General features: G+C 38.7%; 1 protein-coding gene across 3 annotated transcripts in view; it reads right to left on the minus strand.

Moving 5' to 3' along the window:
* cdin1 (CDAN1 interacting nuclease 1) overlaps positions 1 to 25,121 on the minus strand; it is a 93,280-nt gene that overhangs the window by 25,907 nt on the left and 42,252 nt on the right. For all 3 annotated transcript variants that reach the window (XM_088432354.1, XM_088432352.1, XM_088432353.1), the window contains 5 exons: positions 17,483 to 17,562; positions 17,217 to 17,266; positions 15,526 to 15,593; positions 13,579 to 13,644; positions 12,502 to 12,607 (listed from right to left, as the gene is read on the minus strand). In XM_088432354.1, the coding sequence (XP_088288480.1) occupies positions 12,502 to 12,607; positions 13,579 to 13,644; positions 15,526 to 15,593; positions 17,217 to 17,266; positions 17,483 to 17,562 (370 nt within the window). The remainder of the gene's footprint in view (positions 1 to 12,501; positions 12,608 to 13,578; positions 13,645 to 15,525; positions 15,594 to 17,216; positions 17,267 to 17,482; positions 17,563 to 25,121) is intronic.

A 25,121-nucleotide genomic window follows, 5' to 3' on the forward strand; every position in this document is an offset into this window, starting at 1 on the left:
AGCGGTCAGTCCAAAAAAGACCAAAAAGTAAGCCGAAGCGATTTAATGGAGCCTTTCGCAGCCATTACATAAAACTGCAGGCATAAAACTTGGGAGTTGGGGGCGATACTACAAAGAGTGACGTTTAAAAAAAAACCTGCAGGCACGGAGTCCTGACAAAACAAGATGCAGATAAGCAATGATTCATGGGACGGGTTCAGTAAGAGTCGGTATGAAGTTCGTGCTTTTCACATCCTCTCGAGTCACAGTGGGGACGAGAACCTGAAGCGTCAGGCCGGGACAGCGAGCCAGGCCGGGCTTTTGCGGCAGCTGGGGCTCCGAAATGGCGGTGGCACTTTAGATCAGAGACCTTTTCGCCACACGGCTCGATGCTGCCGCTTTCGCTTACGACCTCCGGTCAAATCAGGGTTGTCATTTGAAGCGTGTGGTTGTCATGGAAGAGACAGATTCTGCGTTAACACAGAAAGTTCCTAAAGTGAAGTACAATGATATTGCTCCGAATGGACAATAGACGTTTGAGATGATCCGAAGGCCCTTCTTCTAAAACTCGCTTAAAGATAACAAGATGGTAATAATCATTGATAAAGTGTTTTTGTTATGGATGCTTTTCTGTTGGAAAACAAAAGTAAAGCCATGTAGTGTAGCAACACGGTAAGAACAGCCAGATGAGCAAATCTAAAACCCAAAACAAATGTTGCAATATCAGTTGCTAGTTTTCCAGTTTTTGTTTCTGATGCTCGCTAGGAATACGTTGTTTTTTTGTGTGTAAAGCAGGGCTGGCGAAATAACAAAAAACAGAAAAAAAACCTTCAATTTTCTCCATCACTTTGGACTTTTAGGATTCACATTGATTTTAATGGAAAAAGTCAACCCATCAACTACGTTTTAATAACATTTGTGTACCTATCTGGAAACATCAAAAGGGGGCATGCTGTGCTGATGAATGCTAATTGGTTGGTTGAATCATGTTATTTTGGGTACGTTGGCCGTTTTGTCTGTTACCAGCCATTGTGCGACTCAGCACGGGATAAGATTGTAGTCAGTTTAATATTCGGCAACAATGGAAGGAGTGAAAAAACTGTGATAGGTGGGATGGGTAATGAGGTGCAGATTTTCCTGAGTATTTACAGGAATGAGGACATCCAACGTCTTCAGCTACAGGGACATCAACATTACAGTTGCGCCATTTCGAAACGAGTGAGGCCGACCAATAGCGGACCACCATATCTGTGAGGAGGCGCCGACCAATAGCAGAGCAGTATTGTATTGACGCGTTGCATGGAGGCATTGAAAAGTAAATTAAAAACGCCTGCAGATGGAAACATCACAAATACAACCAACCCTCTAGGGTCATGACAGTTGTTTTTGTCGCAAATCCGGAAAAATACCGTTAAGAGGGGACGAAAAAACTCAGTATTCCACATCGCAACATGAAAAAAACATAAGCCAGGGACGCTGTAACACGGGGCTCCACTGTACTTGGTCAATTGATATTTTGAAGACAAACTTGGCTAGTCCCAGACTGAGCTCAGTAGAGGAGTTTGGCCCACGCAGCATCCATCCACTTATCACTTTTCGTTACGACTTATCCCGCAAAGAGTTGTGGGTCCGCTGACTTTGGGCGAGAGGCCTATTACACCTTGAACGTCACCAATCAGTTCCAAGGCACATATAGAGCCAGACAAGCATTCCCTCTCACATTCACACGGTTAATGAGCGGAGACTGAACTTACGCCGCCAGCACCAAAATCAGGCTAATGTACTACGACATCATCAATCACTACTCTGAAGCAGAAAATGTGACATTTACAAAGTTTAATGCGGTATTATTAGTCTAAACCGATGAAAACTTTGGAGACGAATCTGTGTAGCTCATAGCGCTTGTATATTAACCCTCACAAAATGATGAGTATAATCAGAAGGTCAGCACTTGGACACAGGTTTCTCATGTGTCTTTGATTACATACTCCCACTAAGAGAGACGAAGGCAGCAAGGTTTAAGCTATCAGGCAATCAGACAGCGGATAGACGTGAAACTCAAAACAGAGGCAGGTTTGAGAGGAGAGGGCTTGCCGAGGGGAAAAAAAAAAAGATGGCTGGAAACGGGTCTTGACGAAGGTCTTTAACAAATACCAGGCCAGCGAGGAGAGACTCAAATGGGCTTGTATTTTTTTCAATGTCTAGCAACAAGGTCCTGAAGAGAATTAATTGTGAAATATCATACAAAAACAAATACCTCCTCTTCTGGCTTTTCAAATCTGTTACTTACGGCACGTCAATCAAAAACGACTGCCATGAACTAAAATCAGATAACGGCCCGACGCGGGGAAACAAACAATCTCAACGGTATATCAAAGCTATTCCGGTTGAGTGATGAGGTCATCCGAAAACCAAAAGTTTTGAAAAGCCTCTTCCAAGCAAAAATGAGCAATGATGGATGGAAATTCAAAACAGCATGGCGACATTTGACATTACTTATTGAGGGGCATGGATTGATTTTAAGGTGTTTTATGGTTCTGTGGTTTTACAACTCTGCTTAGAATTATTGTTATTGTATAGGATCATCTCAGTTAATGGCTACTTGGGAGCCATGCCAATAAAAAAAGAAGGAACAGAGAGGAAAAAGGAAGACGAATATCAGAATATCAAAAGCTCGCTATAAATCAGCGAGAGCCTTTAATCAGGATTTTTTTTTTTTGTTAAAAGCAGAAACCCGCTTTGAATGCGAAAACCACTAAATACATAAGCATGCCTATCTTCACCAGAGAATTCCATTTCCTCCAAAGATATCATCCCTATCCATGTATTGGATGGAAATACATGCAATACCTCAACAATGGATCATTTGTAAAAAGGTGAGGTAGGAAAACTACAACAGGAAAAAAAACAACCGAGGGAGGGATTTAAAAAAAACACACACACGCACACAAAAAAAAAAAACAAGGTTATGTGTGGGACAGTGGACCTATAAAAAGAACCCACTGTCTAGGTTATCTATAAGAAAGCACTTATCACAAGCCAGCAGCCGTGCACGGTGACTGATGGGCCTCCACAGAGCATGAGTACCGGCCGCATTATCTGGTACACACAGAGCAGCTCTTTAAACACAAAAGGCAGAAATATGAAGCATTGTTTCCCGGGTCTGTCATTAGCTACAAAACAACGTATTTGCTGCGCCGTCTCAAATGGAACGACCCAAACGTTGGTAGACGACATGGAAGTTTAAACCGAGATAAGAAAGGTGAGGTGAAGAATTTATGTTCTCTGATTTGCACGTACTTCGTGTATGCCTTTTTATTATTTTTTTTAACCATTTTTACACAGTTTATCAAAGAGTATGTGACCGGATGTTCGGTTAGTGTTGTTGCTAATAATGCGGGGTTTTAATAATTCCGATTGGGGCTGGGCAGAGTTAATCTATTGATCGACTGTTATAAAGGCAAATGGTAATTTTCTGGTCCCGTATTTGGTTGCAAACAATCCAGGCACTGTTAATTCAAACAACTAGTCATAAAAAAAAAGAAAAAGGAGCAGAAGATACATCATTCTTGAAGAAGGGAAGTATTATTCCGATTAATGCAACACTGGTATGGAAACAGGAGTTCAGAACATTCAGACTGAATTCTAAATTCCATTCAAAACAAAAAACGGACTGATTAATCATCGTTAAATTGTCTCATTTTCACTCAGGTAATTTCAGTAACTAACAGAATTTTTCCATGCAATGACGTGGAATTTCCTGGTTCAGTTTTTCCTGCAGGTTGGGGGGGGGGGGGGGGGGGGGGGGGGGGGGGGTTCACCAACATTATCAACTTTCTTCAATGCGTGTTGCTGTCACGTGCACATGGCAGGTTAGATACAATTCGATAAAAATTTGCAAAAATACAAATTAACCATTCATACGCTATGAAATTTTGGATTGTAAATAAAATTAGAAATGCATTTTGCACAACTTTACATCTTGGATATACTGTATGTGGTTAAAAAAAAAACCCTAAGAAAATAATAAGAGAAATATGATAAGATAAATATATTTTATGATATAAGAGGAAAAAATGAGAATATCAATATTTTGCATGATCAGCGCTCAATTGGTTTCGATATTATAAATAAATAGCACGCTTTGATCCAATCAGACAAAACTGGACATGAGTAGAGACGATTAACAAATGGAAAGCACTATAAATAGAGAGATAAAGGAAGAAAGAAGAAAAACACATAAAATATTTGGGATTTTCTACTCAAAGCAACTTACTAAATTTAAGCACAAAAAACCCCAAACAAATCTGCCGTTGCAAACAGAATGATGCATAAAAAAACCTAACTATGCTGAATTCACAAAAAATATCAGTCCAAGCCCAGCGGGGCATTACAGAAAAAAAAAGGGGGTGAAGAAGTGTGTGTCTGTAATTCTGATGTTATACATTGTGAAAGCTGCCAAAAAACATGGACATTCATCTTTTCAAAAAAAGTTCCAGCGCGCCCTAAAAATATAAAAAAAATGAAGTCACAGTGCTGACACTCACACACCTCATTTCACTTGAGGCTTTCTTCTCCATCTCACAGTTTTCTGTTTTTTTTTTTTTTTAGTGGCCAAGCAGGAGGACAGGGGGAGGGATATACTCCAATATGCCTGCACCACTGAGATGCCACTTTCTCTAACCGCTCCACACTTGCGCATGGCGGCCGTGTCAAAACCGCCTCTTAGTCTCAATGCTAAATAACAAATTTGGATAATGCACACATATGACCTTACTTATATAAATGGCAGACATGGCGGCTTAACTAAAGCTAAATCCCGAGGCTGCTGGAGAGACCTGAGAGTGCGGATTACGCCGCGGACGCCTTAAACAATGCGTCCAAATGTGCATCCTTAAAAGCATGAAATCCTTGAAGCATCACAGCTTACTTGTCATTTAGCATTAATACTCCAGGATGCCAGCGCAGAGGGGGGGGGGGGGGGGGGGGGGGGGGGGGGGGTACAGCATTGCACTGCGGCGCCCCAAAACAAACACTTGCAAAGCCCCGAAGGAACTAGCATTGTGGAGACCTATTTTTTTTTTCCCCGGCTGTGGATATTCCATGAGAGGATGTCATAACAAAGGAAACAATAAAGAGGCCACGTTCCTGCACAGCATGGGGTATCCATAACTATAAATAAGAGGAAGGCAATGTCACATGCGCTTATGCTTTATCAGGGAAGCTAATGTCGCCTTTACAAATAGGATTTTGGTAATATTCGATGCAATATGTAGTTTACGCTTATTTGCATGGTAAAAAAAAAATAATACGATGTCATGATCATGACATAAGATATTTAAAGGTAACAAAAGGCCCATAATGAAGTAGTTTTTGTCATGCGACATAAGGCATGCTCAATTACCACCTGACTTGTTTGATATAATTTTATTTAAGTGAATTTTGTATCTATCTGTATTTCTTTAAGGCCAAAAAAAATTACTGTGACACATCTATTCTGAATGATCTTCACTAAGGGCTCAATATTAATTGCTCATATTTATTTAACATGCATAAATTGGATCAGCGCTCCCAATTGCTTTGTATACCAGCTATATAATGTCAATAAAAGGCACTTTATTCTATTCTATAAAAAAGTATTTTGAACATCTAGAAAGTAGTTACGATTGCTGCCGGACTCTTGCAAAAATAATTTTACAGGCATGCTGTTTTAATGACAATTGATAAGAATTAACAGAACTAATGAGCCTACAGGTATTAACGATGAAAGATGTGGTTGTCAATTAACCATTTCTTTAGCTTATGTTTGAATAAAGTATACAAGATTTATTGTCGTTTGGTTTGTGGGATTGTAGTCTTTTTCTTTCTTTCCCTATTTTGCAGAATTTTTTGCAGTTTTATAAGAATTATAAAATATAAGACAGCAATCCATAAAAATAATGACGTTCCCTAACTTACAGAAACACTCAAAATTTGCTAAGTATTGCACAATGAAGGAATGATCATTATCTCTAGTACATTATCTTCGTATCGTGATTTTATCGGGTTTAGCGAAGAAAAATTTGTCTTGGTCCTAGTGAGTAAACATTAATTAATACAGTATGTACGTACAAAGACATATGCATCTTTTGTTAACATTAATTTTAAGAGTGTATGTTTGAGGGCTGAATTCATCAAAGTGATGCCTAAATGTGAGATTGGTAGCGAACATAAGCCCGGAATAATTATATGTATTACCAAACTGTCCAAAAATGAAAATATCAAATTCTGTTTGTAATTTCTTTTAACAATACTCATTGCAATTGTTCTTTTTACAAATGTCACATCTTTACTATCTGCTAAAAGGACGCACAATCAGTTAAGAGTGCATGAACACGAAATTTGGCGGCCCCATTTTACATCGCAAAGAAAAAAAAAAAAAGACTGAACTGAAAAACTTTAAAGTGCAAAGAGTCGGCGAGTCCAAAATTTCATTTTGACTCCAATATATTGTCCTGGCAGGACACAGGACTTGCAGGTGTGACACTGTCACCCTTGAGGTGCTGGGACCTGTGTTATGTCTCGCCACATTGGATCAACGCCAGTAGTCATGGCCTTTGGGTGCTCTCCGTCTCAGGTGACATCTCCTATCTATGCTAGCACTATGATGACCCAGCTACAAAGAAAAGTAAAAAAAAAAAAAAAAAAAAAAAAAAAAAAAAAAATATATATATATATATATATATATATATATATATATACAGTATATAAAAAGATATAGGCAAAAAAAAAAAAAATATATATATATATATATATATATATATATATATAAAACACACTCATGCATACAAGTAAAAAAGTAAAGTAAAAAAAATGCATAAAAGTAAAAAATATATATATATAACACACTCAAGCATAAAAGTAAAAAAGTAAAGTAAAAAAATGCATAAAAGTAAAAAAAAAAATATATATATATATATATATATATATATATATATATAAAACACACTCATGCATACAAGTAAAAAAGTAAAGTAAAAAAATGCATAAAAGTAAATATATATATATATATATATATATATATATATATATATATATATATATATATATATAAAAACACACTCATGCATATACACACACACACACACACACACACACACTCACACACACACTCAAGCTATCGGAGCAGATAATAGAGCACTAAGCTATTTGGAAAAGTCCAACAAAAATGATGGGCATATCAATTAAAATAAGACAATGTTGAATCAAGATTTAAGTTTGTTTTAATTGACAGGTATTAGCCGAATTAGAGTGGCAAAACCCACAGCGTGCGTTTATCTACTGTAATTGGGGAAAAAAAAGTTCACAAAGATCAGAAGCTGCGTAATTGCAGCTGTGTCAACTCATAAAGAGCATCAGAGACACATAGTTCTGTCTCATTGTTAGCCAACGTGTCAGTGAGCAGATTAATAGTGTGGAAAGTTTTGGATTCGTCAAAGTTTAAAAACAAAGTAGTTAAAAAGAAGTCTATTTTTGGAGACTTGCTAGCGTTTGTGTAGACCTGAATACCGTATTTTCCGGACTACAAGGCACACCCAAAATCCTTTAGTTTTCTCAAAAATGCCCCCTATTAATTTAAATTCCTTCTTACTGTATGCCCAGTACATCCTACTTACTTTAATTTCAGTCTACAAATGATTACAAACCGTATTTATACCATATTAAATACCGTAAACCTGCACTACAAAATAAACACAATACATGCGTTTTTACATAATTGCATTGCCAACGTACATGCGTGCATGTTACGCCGGAGTTCCCGAATTCGCTGTCAGTCAGGTAATGTATGTTGCGTGATATACGATATATGATGGAGAAATGCCTCGAAAAGTAATTCCAGCATTTTAATAACACACTCTGATGTGTTTTAATTGTACAGCCATGACATATGTAACCAATAAAGCGAGGGATCGACTTACTCTCAGATTTTTGGAAAATTCATCCAAATTGCAGGAAAAACAAGGCGGGGGTAATTTATACTCGAAACTGACTTGAGAAAAAATCCAATATTTGCATAAGTACAAATTTTAGTTGCTAATTTGTTGTACTGTGTACAGTACTGAATGCGCAGTAGTGCGCCTTCTGGTTCAAAAAAACCAAACAAACAAACAAAAAAAAAACAGTAGTAGATATTATGTAACAACAAAGACCCATTTTTATATCTATTTTAAAAAATTGCTAAAATATTACACGTTAACAGAATTTTGATATGAGACAGTTTTACCTTATAATACAGTGATGTAAAAAATGGTGCAACATTCAAGGACAGATTATTTTCGACCTTTAGTGGTTTCAATACAAAGAATGTAGAAAAGAATAAACAAATAAAAAGTGCATGTTTTCACCACAATGCATATCCAGACTGATGATGTATCAAGGCAAAGCCAAAGGTTTTAACCCCGCTTTATATGAGCGAAATGAGGCATACTGTAGCATTATATTGTTATCAATCATTTTTTTTGTGGATGTCTGACAGCTCCTTATCAGAGCTAACCTTTTCATGCTTGCGTTTAGGGAGCAAACGTTCAACATTTGCTGTTTACAAATCTCACAGTTGACTGAGTTTGGGTGGGGGGGGGGGCATCTATAAACTGGCCGCCATAGGGAAAAATAGGATAAAAAGGCTAAACATTTTTTCTTTTAATCTGCTATGCGATGCCTCTAAGATACTTTGTGCCAGCTTGCACATTATATTATGATTAGCGCTATTGATTCTTTTATAGAACACTATTGCACTAGGGAGGACAATTAAATAGTACAAAGATCTTTCATAGTTAGAGCCGATATATTTTGGCAGAGCAGGCATATCATTAGACAAAATAACAAATAAATCAAGAGAATAAAGGTACCAAAAAAAAGCCAAGTAGCTCAATTGCTCATGTGGTTTGTGAGCTATGATATTATTGCCTGTTGTTTTAGTGTTTTGATTGATACCGTAGAGGTTTGCAGTGGACCAGTGGTCACTTTGCAGAAAGAAATCCTGGACAGGAGCACTATTGGTACCCCGTATTTTCAAAGTAAAGCAGGAATATTCATTTAAAAACATTTGAAGTCAAATTCATTTAGAGGTAGTAGTTCCAACCCATTTCTTCGACACATGCGACAAATAGGGTTATAGGCGTGTCAATAGAGTTTTGTTTTATAAGGAATATAATGAGGAATATAATGAGGAGTCCATTATATGATTGAGAGTAATGTACAGTATGTTATGTTTGGATGCTTTGCATGTATCCAAGAAATAGCTTAACATAATGTCAATGCTAATTTACCTCGGTCATCTATGACTTTTAATATTGTACGTTAGCATTATGTTATAAGCTGTCTCTTACTTTATAGTGTGGTTGTAAATGATGTCTTAAAAAAATTGTTTTGGTGGCCAAGAAGAAAACAAGAATTTTGTTTAAACTGTTTTGCATTTCAAGCAGCTGTCATTCAAAACAAAGCAAATCTTCATTTTTACACGCGGTGATTAGCGAGTGATGCAAGAAAGTTTTGGAAAGAATAGACCTGGATGTAACCCCTTTACACACAACTTCATCACAGTTTGAATTTGAATAAAAAAATGCATTACGCAACAAAAATGAAGTGTTAAATATGGCACCCTTGCTACGACTAGTAACACCAACAAATATTGTAAAACAAAGATTATATCTTTATAATTTCATTAATCGTGCCAACCAATGCATTTTTGTATTTTAACAATAAATTTACTGTACTTGTAGGAATAGATACCAGGCTGTGAAAAGTGAAGGTCCGCATACGTCTGATGCCAATTGAAATGCACTGAAGAAACAAATGTTTTATTCGATATAAATATTTAAATTCATCAGCTGATAAATTGGAAATCTCCACAAAAAATCGGCGGCAACCTAAAAAAAAAAAATCACATTGGTTGGGCGGTAGTAAAATGCAACTACTGTTACATAACGACAAAACTAAAAAGCGACCAAAAAACAGAATACCTAAAACAAATCCGGCCATCGTCTTTTTCGACCATTATCCACTTATCTCAAAACACACACGAGGCTCATTATGTGTTTAATATTCACCGGCAGGTGAATAATTCTTATGCAACTCTGAGAGTTGGGTGAAGATGGATAACTCAATTATCCTAACATCCGTCAGAGGAGAGGGGCTCGCCGGCTCAGGAACGCCACCGGGCAAGATTGATAGCCCGGCGACGGCGATAGCCGCCGCTTGGCCGCCTCATTCAGTCACTGGACTTGAACACGCCGTTTGATTCCACGCAAGACCATTTTTAGACTCATTTTTCCCCGGCTTTTCCTCTTCTTACTTTGGCGCATTGTACGTGAAGCATCATTACCCCTCACTCCACTGAAGAGGGGTTCATTATGGGGTTAGTGTGTTGGCAAGACTATTGTTTGGATGATAAATGCAGTTGGTTACAGCTTCGGAGAGAAAATTACTTGTTTTTTTTTTTTTTTCCACTTTCTTTTCAAAGGAAAAAAAAAATAAAACACGTTCTCGGGGCTCCCTTGCTAGAAACCGAGAGCAATTAGCGCAAAGGGCGAAGCAGTTGGGTTAAACCGAAGAAGGAATTTGAGAAAATAAGCAAATCAGTGGATGTGTCAATCAAGGGCAATGAAGTAATCACAAAGTCCGCTGCGGATTCTTAAATCAAAGCTCCGGGGTTTGTCGAAATCTGAAGCAAAAATGATTGGACAAACACGCCAAACATCAGCCCTTTAGGGCCGGTTTCTCTGTTTATACCATCAAGCGTTGACCCAAAGTGACATAAATACCTGAGACGGTGATGTAAAAGGTCTAACCATGAATGAGAAGTGATTTCACATTTTGAAATGTCAACATTAAATGTCAATTAAAAGCTAAGGGTTGGCGGGTAAGGTTGCGACTGACAGTTTTACATTTCTATTCTGACACAACAACGTTATCTGATCGGGCTTCAGGCTGACATGATGGAATCTACATTGTCAGTCGTCTAATACACTTGGACAAGGCTGCGCCACGGAATATCAATGAAAGACACCTCCGGGCCATATTTGGAAGGCTCGGCATAACCCTAACCTTCCAATCGGCATGTAAGTATCGTGATGGTTTGACCTAGCGGTAAATGGCGCAGAAAAGATGCAAACCAAAGAGCCTTTGTTCAATTCACACCAAACAAGAAAGAGATTTGAAAAAAAAAAAATCTATTTTTGGTAATCTGCTTCACTTGCGGGCTCTAGTACTACTCTCATGATTCTTATATCAATTTAAATATTAAAAACTGAGATGGGGTCATTTTTTGTTGTCCTTTGATTTGTTTTGAAGACACAGGGGAAAAAATATGTTTCACCTATTCCATGACGGAAGTAAAAGGAGTTGAGATGGGTATAGTGGTCGATTAGTCAGTTCTTAAAAATTGAGATGAGCATGAGCGAGATCTAAACAAGGTTGCACATCTGTAAAACCATGCAAATTTTAATTTTGTTTGTCGCATTTTTTTTACTTGGCGTTGTTTCATTTCAATATAGTTTTCATGGATTGATTTCACTGACTGAGATTTGATTTTTAAATTGTAATTGTAAATGTTTTTCAAACACCTATCTCTAGTGCGAGACAGTTCAAATTATATAGAGATGCAATGATTATTGTATTGACAACCAATTTTGCAAAACAATAGTATTTTTCAAATCAATTAAATGTAAGTTAAATTTGTCTAAATACAGCACTTCAATTTTTTTTAGTCCTCTATATGACCACCTTTACTATCTATTTTTTTAATGCAAAAAACTGTGCTTTTCCTTAGCAAAAAGTTATCAAAAAGTTGACCTATTTTGGATGTTATGAACCAAAACAGTAATTAATCAAGTTGTATAAAAAAAAAAGTCTTTTAATGATGGACATTAAAACATGTTTATTTTATTAAATTATTGATAAAACAATAATCTACCAATTAATAAATTATTTAACCATAGGTGTCGAATTCCAGTCCTCGAGGGCCGGTATCCTGCAGGTTTTTGCGGTTTTCTCTCTTCAACACACCTGATTAAAATGATCAGCTTATTAGTCAGCACTAGGGGAGCGTGAAAATTATCCTAATCATTTCAATCAGGTGTGTTTAGGGGAGAAACCCGGAAAACCTGCAGGATACCGGCCCTCAAGGACTGGAGTACAACACCTGTGATTTAAACTAATCGTCCATTGCATCCCTGGGATTATGCTTTATATGAAATGATGTGTATTGTCTTCTCATAGTACAAATTAATATCACATTAATTTTCATTATATTCTAAGATCAGTGGTAGCTATTTGGAATTGGGGGCCTCGTACCTTGAGGATAAAACATAAGAGAAATAAGAGAAATATAAGAGAAATCCTCAATATGGGAGCAGTTACTACTTTAAGTAGTGTTTTTACAATTACTACAACAGTCTAGGAGTTTAAATGTTTCATAACAAGGAGGCAAGTTTAACAATAGCAACATGAGTGCAAAGACAGAATCTGGAAACAAAAACTGACCTGTTCCAGTAGCTCCAAAACTGGTCATTGAGATAAGTGCGGTGACTGTGGTCATCTCCAAAAGAGGCCTTGCTCTCGATCCAGTGAACAATGTGTCCCTCCACAGCTTTCCGCAAACACAGATTTACAACAAATCTTATAATCCGGAATAATCATTCGCATCTTAACCAATTAGAGCATAGTCCAATTAAAAAAAAAAAAAAAAAAAAAAAGAATACGAAAGCAACACTTGAGAATTGTCTTTTTTTTTTGGCTTCCAGAAGAATGATGTGATGTATGTTGTATAACAGTCAGAACATTTGTACCTATAAGTTGTTTAATGCCAGTAAAAGCGATTACCATTACCCCCCATAAGTGATATGGCCAAAAACTAAATCTCGATTTTCTTCATTTACCAGTAAAATGTTAATATTAATTTAATTATATTTATTATGAAATCATTAATGATTCATGTGCAAGTAATACCTTTAAAAACATATTTTCTACTTGCTATCCAATGAAAATGGCACCACCTGTATCGGGTAACAACCAATCGTGGCTGAGCTCTTTGATCGTGTGATGTTCATAACTTGAACCGTGATTGGTTGTTAGCCTTTGGCACATTATATAATTTTCAGTAGACAGTAAATGGAAATTTATTTTTTTTAAGTATTAATAATGCATGAACTAGTTATCAAACTAACTCATTCAATCCTAATGATGTTGTTTTACATTTTTTAAGAGTCCAGACTTTCAATTTTTGTCAAAATTGTAATTTATTTGTAATTACAGATAAAAATGGCTTAAAAAGTGCACGACTCCTTTAAACACAACAGTCAATTATTGTAAATATTTCTTGTATACTCCTTATCTAACATCCTGTCACTTTTGCAAAATCTGGATTGCACCATTGAGCTAATTTTCAAATCTTTGATTTTTAAAATGCCGGATTATTCAAATTAATTCGATTCAATGCTCGGCCCGAGTTGTAAGTCAACGTTTCGTCGGAAAAGAGTCAATTGAAACAATCTATAAAGGTTAAAAGGTTCTTTGGTGTTGCTTTTAACCCAACTGAGGCAAAAAAAAAAAAATACTAACCAACTGGAACCTCCAGGATGATATCAGGTGTCTTGTCGTAACCTTTAGCTCTCAGTTGGTTTTCATCTAAAACAAATGACAGAAAAGTAGTTTTCGTTTCACTCGTAAGCACATAAGAAACATCTAAAAGCTTCGGCGTTGTTTGAAAAGTTCCCCCGGTGTGAGAGGTAGTCCCATTTACAACCCTCGCCGCGCATTTGCTGCCTTTGCACAAAAGAGCCGAGCTCCAGTTTGGAGTTTGGCGAAGCTTCATAAAATATACGGCAAGGGGACAAGGTTGGCATTACAGCCTGAGTAAGCCCGACCCCGATCCTCTCGGACCGCGGCCGTTGTCCTTGACTTTTTGCACACTTCAGCCATTATCCGCACAACACCTGATTTCTCCATTAAATCTCGGGCTGACCAGGTCATTCGGTTCCAAGGGCCTGCCTCTTTGTCTTCAGTCAAGCTCGACTAATGGGGCGCGGAGGAGAATTGAGAAGAGATGGAGGGTGCCGGTGTCAGTGAAGAGGCAGCATCGGCCAAGGATGGAGAAAGGGAAGCGGGGAGTGAGGTCAGGGGGGCCGCCGGAGGCCCGCGGAACACGGGGGGCATCTCGGGCTGGGCTAATGCGTCCGCGCCGGCAAAGGGGGACCGCGATTGGCCGCGGCCGTGCTGTTGACATTGTCATGTGGCTCTGATCGCCTTTTTACACCACCTTTGATTAAAATTAATGGGCCGTCCCTGCTGTTGGGTAGCTTATTTCCAATCCATTTATCAAGCGGGGTGAGGTTGCCTCAGTGGCCCTCGTGCCCTCTGACAGTTTTAGAACAGTCCTCTGTATAGCCGTGAAGAAAGGTCAACACCGAGGGTCCAAATAAATGATGTGGTCTTAATGACACTAGGAATGACTTTCATCCTTCACTCACCTGACCTATGGGATGATGATGATAGGATTGGGGGGGGGGGGGTGTTCAACATTAACTTCCACAATTTCACACATGGGCACTAGCTTGATTTAATTTGGTTGGGACAAGATCGTAATTCCAAATCTATAAGCCTACACGTTGCAACAATGTTATTGTATGAAAAAAGAACAAGTTAATATTGATGTTCACGTGAGGCACAATTGATGTAGTATCTCCAAAATGGCTGGCAAATTGAAAGGATGCTTGTTCCATTTTTTTTTTTTCAAACCGATACCGATATGAGGACTCGACTTGAGTAGTATTTCGATACCATGCACAGATATCAATAGCGCTTTTGATTCTTTACGTTTCCTCAAAACCATGGACAAATAATGTGAAAAGACCAAGTGTATTTTCCCTTAAAATTTCATGAAAATAAGGGTTTTAAGTTTAATTTCTGGTTACCCATTTTAAAACCCAACACGGGAGGAATTATTTTGGTCCCAACTTCCATCGAGAGGAACAATACCTTGAAACAAGCCCTGGTATTGGCTGGATAATGACACCTGGTATTGGTATTTTCCCAATCTAGCAAATATAAATTTGATGCGGTCATGTACAAGATCTCACAAAATCAGACTATTGCTCATCTGAACGAATTAATTTAATTGAGTATGTTTAATGCAATCCCACTAGTTTAAAACTGATATTCTGATTGATATTGTGTTTGTTGAATACAATACAAACGACAAAATCCAACCGTTTTTATACATCTCAGGAGGTGGCCATTTTCTACTACTTGCTACTGAAAATTAAATGGCTTATGACTCAGGCAAACAGATAAATAATCAATACCGAATGTATCTGCAGGATAGAAAACAATGAACTTAATTTGGAGAGTGTGAGATTACGCTTTTGTTAACATAAAGCTATAAGAAATAAAATTACAGTTCAATATCGCAGCAATCACTCATAACCAGGTCTATATTTCCCAAAATCGACACTTGAGTAACAACTGCAACTTTATAGACTAGAGTGTAAAGGTCAAATGATGACTTACCTAAAAAGGACAAGTTTTTCTCCTTGAGTTTGTCACAGAGCAGCACCTCGTGCTCTTGGCCAATTGCACTGTGGGTAAAGAGTTAAGGAGCCTAAAAGTAGTTGTGGAAACACTGAAATATATATACAATAGGTAAAAAAACAGAAAGCATTCCGCGCCTGCAGTGACATGTTTGCCATGAAGCCCATTGGGGCGTGTTAATTAGTCATTTACCTACTGATGAAGCAGCGTCGGGTTCGGTGTCTTGCTAAACTACACTTCAACGTAATAAAAATGTTCAGGAATCGAACACACAGCCTCTAATAAGGAATTGCCAAAATGTGAAAATTCAAAGCCTAACTTAAATCTGCTGTACCAGCATAAAAATAGTTTTGTGGAATTGGGTATTTTGTCACAATAACAAATGAAACCTATTCCGTGAAGCAATTATTTAGTAGTAAGACTTATACTTTTGGATTATTAAAACAGATTTGTGATGTTATTTGAACGGGAGAACATTTAGATGCCTCGCGACTATGTTAAACACTTGAAAATGTACTGAACTCATTCAAAATATTGTCATGGTTTGTTGGGTTGTGGGTTTATTTTGAGGGGTTCTGTTTCTGTTTACGTTTATAGTTCCGGTTTCTGCCCCTGTCGCGTCTGCCTGCGTTAGTTTTGATTTAGTCCACCTGTCTGTTACCTGCGCCTCGTGTCCTCCAATCTGCTCCCTTTGCCTGTTGTCCCTGCCCAGCTGCCATGTGTTAGTTTGATTAGTTTGTGAATGTATTTAAGCCTAGTGTCTGTTACAGCCCGTGTCGGATCATTGTCTCTGTCGTGTCAGGTCATTGTCGTCTTGTAGTCCCGTCTCGTCTCGCCCATCAGTTTCGTGTATTCCTGCCAGCCTGCCCGTAGTGTTTGTTTTCCGTTTTTCCAGCTTGCCTGCGCCCTTAGTTTTTGCCGTCCTGTTTTTCCCGCTTTTTGTTCCCGTTCGTTGTATTAATAAACATGGATTTCATCAACCCCCTGTCCCGACGCTCCCCTGCTTTTGGGTCCTCCGCAACCACGCCGGCGTTCACACCCGCCGTGCACCCCCGTGACAAAATATAGGACAATAATAATCGTCTACAGTAATCCAACTGTTTACTGCTTTATATTATTAGACCTTTAGTATGATTTTAGCCAGGTCAAATTCTGTTGCATGTGTATGAAAAAATAGAGGCAACAAAAGCCCTTTGTCTTTTTTTAATTGAGGTGTCACAAAAAAAAAATGTACGTTTATAATCACGTATATGCAGTATGCATGTTTCAATTTCAGCGGATTCCTTCGCTGAATGTTGAACACCCGCAATGTAAATGTGTGACCTGAACTCTCCATGGTGCTGAACTCTATTCGATTGATGCCGAAACTAAATAAGAATATCCATAGCATGCTAAGAAGTCAGCTGGGAGTAATACCAATCGCTTTCATTCAATCCCACCGAACTCATGGCGTTTTTTTTCGTTTTACTCTGATCCAGCTCGGTGCACATGGACATTTAGAATCCAAGCCATCCACGTCTCCTTCTACATCTTGTATCATTTGCGGTAGAGGGATGGCAAACGCCTCCTCCGTGAAGCAGAACTTTTATGTGGGGTGAAGGCAGACACATCTCATCCCCTTCAATAGCTCCTCGTCAATTTCAAGCTTAAAATTTTATGGGATAGGATACTGTTTGATGCAGTCTACCAGTGGTCCATAACAGCAGTCGTTTACTGTGCACTGAGGAGAGTGGGGGGGAGAAATATTACGACGTGTGGTGAGGGAGTGAGAGAAAGAGAATGAGAGCAAAAGAAAGGTGGAGGTGAGGGATGTTATACAGTAATGAGCAAGAGGAAAACATGGGGATTCTATATGCAACAATATTAAAAAGCTGCTTATAAATGTTGATGACATGCAATGATGGAAAAATGAAAAATAATCTCATTTAAAACTTACTTGGTATACGTTCTTGGACAAGGTTTGGTCTGGTATTAATGATGGTTCCTTGAGCATACTGTTGAGGACTGATTTAGAGGCTGTCAAGAAAAAAAAAGAACAGAACACTAAACATGATGATGCACATGCTAACGAGTATTATATTAAACTATTAGCCTCGTTGTTGGCCTCTTACGATGTGCTAGCATGAAGGGAGGTTGCAAATTTGGACACTGGACTGGAGAAAGCCTCGTTTATTAGCCTAGCGCTGGATAGCTAGCACGACAATGCAAATTGATTTAAGAGTTTACTAAAAGCTAAAAAATTACTCTGGTTGCAGCCAATGTATAGTGTACGACGAGCGGTCCTGGAAGTTAAAGTAAATGATTTTAAATTACCGTATTTTCCACACTATAAGGCGCCCCCTCAATTAATGACATATTTTAAAACTTTTTTTCCATATATAAGACGCATCGGATTATAAGGCGCACCCTCAATTAATGACATATTTTAAAACTTTTCAATCACAATATAGTAATAGTCAGAACAATAATAACTCAAATAATAACTCTAAACTCCCAATAGCATAATAACTCAATGTCAATATGACTAACCTTGTTCAACTGTAAACACACAAAAGAAAGAGGTACTTTATCAATTCATTCCCCATCTATGAATCCCAATCTCAATATTGATCCATATATAAGGCGCACCATCAGCTTTTTAAAAAAAAATAAGGCTTTTAGGTGTGCCTTATAGTGAGGAAAATATGGTAAACAAATGAAAAAAATTCCATAGGTTGAAGTGGCTACATTAGCATGTAAGGGAAAGCACTTGAGCCAACATATAGCGTAGATAAATTGCTCCCATTAACTGTTATCAAATTGGGATTTTCATTTGTTGTACTAGTGCGTCCTTTTCGGCAAACGTACTGATTGGAAGCGATATAGAAAATTGAATGTTAGCTGCAGCTGCTTATTTGGGATGAATAATTAACTTACTGTAGATATTGAACTCCATGAAGTAATAATTGTGTAAATACAAAACTGGAATTGCACTTATGTTGTTCTGTCTTAGGTGCTCAAAGTGCTTTACACTGACAACTCATTTACCTTATAAAGAGCCAACATCAGGAGCAACAATGTCTTGCTAAAGGAAGTTTCGGCATGGTCATGCTAGTCAGGGGGTCGAACCCGCAACTTCTCTACCATACATAAAAAATATTCAAAACTTTTAAAAACGTATTTGTTAAAAATATAAAGCCAAAACATTTCACGTTTAATTATTTGTGAAAAAAAAACACAAATGTCAAACACTGTATTAATATTTTGCATTGCCTTGCCCATAAGGTACATAAACACGTGAGAAAAAGCGCTTGAGTGAATTAAAAAATAAACACACAGTTAACTAAATTAAACTTCCTTGTGTTTGATTAGCAAACTGCTCCATTATGAAAAAACAGCCACTTGGCCTCCATACAGGATTTCCATAGATAAATGTTTCAGTCCAGAGCACAGGAGCCCCATGTAGTTTATCTATGTTACAAATGCCGGCTGTTCTGCATGTCTCATCTCCATTCTTGCTCAACTAACATTATAAATCAGACAGCAAAGCCTGCTGGATGGGTTTCCCTGGGTACAGCAATAGGGAGAAAGGAAACGAGATGAACAACAAAAAAAAAACCTTTAAATCATTTCTTAAAAAGATTTGGATTAAATGGATTGTAACATTGTGTGACGAAATGGCGGAGGCGCCCCATTTTAGTGATGTATATATGTATACACACACGCTCCTGACAGACTCGCCGTATTACAGAAAATACATGGGAATGTTTCAATTCACATTTCAGGCATGGATGGGCCCCGGGAACAACAGTGCAGAGAATCCCTTGCTTATTTAGAAAATGGTGTGTGGGGAAGAAAAAAAAAAAAAAAAATCAGGATTGAACTGAATGCCAGAGGAAGCGTCTGAAATCTGAAGGTATGATTGAATGAATGGTTGATGCTCTTTTCCAGGCCTTGCTCATGGACGGATTAAAGAAGGCGATGCGGAAGAGGGAACGGAACCTTAAGCGCTCCCTCCTTGCTGACACCTCTTTTATTTGTGCTACCTTCTCTGCCTGAGCCTCGCCTCAAGCTCATAACCGCACACACTCCGCAGCACCGGCTTTATTTCTTTGCTCATTTCTCTGCCTTTTTTTTCTCCCCCTCCTTCAGCGGATCCATACCGCACTCCGGAGCAGGAAAGAGGGGTTGTAATTTCCCCTTGAGTTAGGACACCTCATGACAAATGATAATGGGTAATCAATAAAGCAGGGGAAATATGAGGCGGCAAACTTTATGAAACCAGGAGACGTATTACTCCGCAGACAACACTGTTTTCCCTTAACAAAGTCACTACTCGAGTGTGCCTAATAATCTGAAGGAAAATCAAAGGAGCTGCAACCACATCAGCAATATTGGCAACTTATTCCACTTTAATGGCATTTGGATTGATTTTCCACCCCCCTCGTCCTAATGGTCCTTTTATAGATTTGACGCTGCTTCTGCAAAACAGTCATGTGTATTAAACCTCCCTGAAGGCTAACGGTAGCCATTAAAGCCCTTGTCTCACTAGTGCTCATAATTGGAGGTTTGACCACCACCACAATTCGGTCTCACATAACGCACACAAATACACACTTCAGTAGTAGACCGTTATCCTGTCTCAGTCTCCTAAGATTGTTTTCCACAAAGTCCAATACTTTAAAATTTGTCTTAACACTTGTGCAGTATTTTGGCCATTTTGGGGTCATTTATATTTTTTCCACAGTGTTTTAGACAAGGAATGGCACATGGCAGTTTTGACATGTTGGCACCATCTGGGTGAAATTTCAGCTCCCTGCAGTCTTCTTTTAATGTTTTCCCTTTGATGTGAAATACCTTTAATGCAAAAATAACAGATTGCACATAACGCACAAGGGTTTTAAAGGAGACATGTCGTACATTGCTTTTGGACACAATTTGAAAAAGTTCACAGGCGCATCAATAACATGTAGGTGACCTGCTTTTATTAAAAATACTCACTCTAGCACTCTTCACTGAAATTAGGCTGTCTCAAAATGACCCACCGCTCACCTCGCGCCTCAAATGAGTGTGTTTCTTATTACCATGACAACCAGGACAAACGCCCCCGATCAAGAATTAAAGTATACTTTACAACTCCTATTTGAACCTGAGCACATTAGCTTTCCCTCGACTGAGGTGCCTATGTCATCGAGGCTTTTGTCGCCATGATGGCCAGGGGCGGAGCTAGGTGGTTGCGACGAGGTAGCAGTTTCTAGTTTCTAAGCTAGTTTTCATCTGGTCCCCAGAGCACGTGGACGTTCAACGCCTTGCTCAAAAACAGTTCGACATGGTCACGGGATCGAACCTACAATCTCTCTCTATTGCCGAGCACTCTACCACTGAGCAATGTTTTGATAAAAAAAATTATCAACGAAAACAATCAGATCACTTCAAAGAAATGCCTATCCCAATTTAGCTTTTTCCTTAAAAACACGTGATTTTTTTTTTGTCAGTTGTCTAGACTCTAAATTTGTATTTTTTAGTTGATGTTCATGCAATGGCTCCAAAGGAGCACTGAAACAATTACTGGTTTGCATTGGAATTAAAACTTGTTTGTCTGCACAAATAGGTGGTCTAAAATGATCAGGGTCAACTTTCGAGGTTCCGCTATATTTGGTGACTCATCACAATAAGGCTGCTGTTCACCTTCTCCCAGATATACAGCCTGTATATACATTTTTTGCTGTAGCGGGGTTAAAAATAGCGATTAAGAGGATGACCTTGACGCTGACATTGTGGAATTCCAGCCAAGCATCGACGTGATGAAAATCGAAGGTCGGGCCGCTAATAAATCACCGTGCTTTTAAAATGAATTTACCCTAATGCTCATTCATCACGCGCTGTAATACCTTTGCAGGCCCTGGCTGGGTTTCGACGGCGTGCACAAACACAGCAGTAAATAACAACAGCGTCCCTCGCGTCGCTGCAGCTTCCGACATCAGCATACATTAAAAGACGCCCCCGCCTTGCGGTGCATCGCTCCTCCATGACACTCTCAGCTCATCTCTGGAGCGCACACGCAGACGACAAGCAACGACATACATAAACTAGAGGAATATAAAAAGCGCAATCTGAAGAGCACCAGACACAGAGAACAAAGCCCTGCAGCGCATCTTTGCCCTCTTGTAAACATTCACCAAATTTACTGTAATTGTCCCGCGTTGGTATAAATTGTGACTAAGGCGCCGTATCACACCGTCAGCATCTGAACACGACAAGAACAGAGTGGGGGGGGGGGCAACAAATACCACGCTACGCTTCCGTTGGGATTTGCTAAACAAATCACGAGGATGCGTTGGTATATAAAACTCCAAAAGAAGATGAGCTAACAACAAAATAACATTGATTCATCGCAGCTCACGTGCGCGTCATTTCTTTCTACTCATCCCGCCCGGGTGAAAAAGTCATTATCGCAAATGCAGAGGAACCTCATTAGATAGCAACATTTGTTGAGGGAGGACCGTAATAAACAATAACGGATGACGATTGTTATTGCCTGTGACACTGATGAGCTCCTCTGCAAGTTTGTTTATTAATTAAAAAAAAAAAAAAAAAAAAAAAACACTTTATCCGTGTGTGGGGTGGAGTGAGGTGGGGGGGCACTTAGCCATTTCCTCTACACCCCCCCCCCCCCAACGCAACTTGAGCCATTGAGCTGTGGAGTATGTGTGTGTGTGTGTGTGTGTGTGTGTGGGGGGGGGGGGGGGGGGGGGCACTCGTTCATCAAACTTCATGGAGCAAGGGAGAGACAGGGCCTGATAATGTGCGCCGCGCTAAAGCTGATTTTCCATGATGAATCTGGGAGCATATAAATTGGCTAATATCTGAAAACATTTACAGATACTCCAGGAATTGACTACTTGCGCGACGTGATGGATGAGTCTCCCCAACGCTGGACGACAGCTCGGCAAATCTCCACGGCTGCCTAAAGCCCCTCATTTGATTTTCCAATTTACTCCGTTTTAAATGCTTCCTCAAATAGAAGATGGGGGGGGGGGGGGGGGGGGGGGGGTTAAAAAAAAAAAAAATCTTTTTCGACTTCCTGTGGTTATATGAGGTGCAGGAGGAGCCGGTTCCTTGAAGAGGTTATTGGGGCAGAACTGATCTGCTTCCACCTGATTCTCCCTGAAAGCGCTGAGATGAGACTCTACATTCCATTGTGTGTGTGTGTGTATGTGTGTGAAAAAGCATTGCAGTGGTGGATCTGGCAGCATCAAGGCTACATAGGTCAGGCCATTAGACTGCGGCAAAGGCTGGCTGGAGCTCCTCTCATGAAAGAGAGTAATTAGTATACTTGTCAAGAGGAGTGCTACGGTACTGCTCGCCTCCGCCGCGCTCATCGTTCCTCCGTATGCACGCCCTTCCTTGCCGCTCTCATTATTCCTACACACACACAAACAGTTCTCGCCGTCAGGTGAGCGAGAGCTTTAACAATGACAGTGGACTCCCCGAGTTTGACTGGATGCAACACAAGGCGACATCCAGCTATCTACAAAACACCGGCGCCATTATGAATAGATCAAAAGGAGCCTGGAAACATTCTCGCAGTGTTAACATCAAACGCGGGACATTTATAACCTGGCGTACGGGGCTTCTGTAAAGGAATGCGACAATAAATCTTGAGGGCGCTCGAATCACACAGTTACAAAACACGCAGGGAGCAATCTAATCTGGAGCCGGGCCTTGGGAAAATGGAAAAGGTCAAATAGCTAGCAAAATTGCCTCCTCGAGACAGAGAGAGAAAGAGAGGGAAAAAAAAAAAAAGTATGTCTAAATCTAGAGCGCCTGTCAAAGGGAGGAATGGAAAAAGGGGTGACGAGATTGAAGCATAGCAAAGATGGTTGGGAGGCGGGCGCTGAAGGAGCGGCTGTGGCTGCTCCTGACAACGGATATTCCACAGAATAGATTTTAGTGAACGCTATTACCATAGGTTCTCATACGTTGGACGATCAAGTCCCTTTATTGACCAGTACAGAAAATACCAGCCGTCTATTCGGGTTCGGGCCACACCTATCTTTTAAATAAAAATATTAGGTCAAAATATATACGCGTCAATATATTTTAAAGCTCCCTCGTCCTTAATAGGGTCGCAGAGTCGAAAGCAAGTTTGAGAGAGGCGGGCTACAACCACAGACTTGTCAGTAGTAAATCCCAGGCTACATATTGTAAACAAAGCACCGTTTATTTTCAAAGTCACATATACGAACAATAAAATTCTTCGATGACCCTAACCTAACATGCCCCTACAAACGCAAACAAGCATTAGGAAAGAAAATCCAGAAATCCACATAGTAATTTCAGAGCCAAGATTTCAACCCGGAACCCTAGAACTAAACTAGCTACTTGCTCACCAAAGCTAACACCTATTTTAATAATAAATGGTGTTTATTTTCTTGATGAGGGACATCATTTTCACCCTTTAAACAATTGTTTTAAAAGACTCCAATATATGGTTCTAATTTACTGGACTCTTTTGTCCTAAATAACCCCTAAAACAGGTTGCTTTGTACGAGACAAAAATTGGATTATTTTGTATAAAACAATCCAAAAGGTTGGGTCTAACTGACCCGACTATTCGGTCAGTTGTTTTTTGACTGATAAATGGGTTAGTTTTGACCCAACTGTTTTAAAATGTTTTTATTTTCAAAATTCTATTCTATTAATTTAGTAAAAAAAAAAAATAATAATTCAAATTGACAGTGGGGAAAATAAATGCTAAACATAAATGAATTAAAATTCAGGTACTAGTTTGGTATGTAACGTCAGAAAAAAAGTCAATATGGATTTTTTTTTTCCCTGAGAAATGTTCGATTTTGATTCCACACAAATTCTGCATATATTGAAACCTTAAGAAATCAGATATTTATTGCTTATTCTGAAAATTTGAATAAACTAATCTAGGATTTGAAATAGTAAGTATTCCAGGGTTTAAACTGAGGGGCGAATACAGATAAATACATAGACATAAGGGCCAAGTTATTTACTTATTTATTCAGTTATTTACTTAACTTACTTTACTTTTTTATACCGATTATTAAATATGGTAATAGTCATGCACACAATTACACAAAAACTATACATAGACGTTATTCTAAAAAACCCCTATGTTAATGCTTTCGATTAAAGATGATGAGGCAAAGTAGGATTTTTTTATCTTCCACCCACACTTTTAATGGTCCACCATCAAAACTTGTTATTACTTTTTTTAAATAGCATTGCAGGCCAAATTAAAAAAAAAAAAAAAAAAAAAAGTATTTTTATATATGCCGCGAGCTGCAAAAATGTCGATGGCGGGCCGCAATTGGCCCATAGGCCACAGTTTAAACACCTCTGGATTAGTCATGGATCAAAAATGGCTGTTGATTATTAATCAATTAAAAAGGGAATTTTTAAAAGATTCTTTTAATGAAAATCAAATGATGAACTGGTATATAGCCAAGTTGATGGATCTAGTATTAATAAATAATGGTTTCATTTTCATGAATATTTGCTTGGGCAGCCTGTGACCTTCAAAAAGTACTCATAGCTGCACTCAAGTTCTTATTTGACCTTTG

Source organism: Hippichthys cyanospilos, chromosome 14, assembly GCF_059441005.1.
Source record: "Hippichthys cyanospilos isolate Australia breed blue-spotted pipefish chromosome 14, RoL_Hcya_1.0, whole genome shotgun sequence".
Taxonomy (NCBI): domain Eukaryota; kingdom Metazoa; phylum Chordata; class Actinopteri; order Syngnathiformes; family Syngnathidae; genus Hippichthys; species Hippichthys cyanospilos.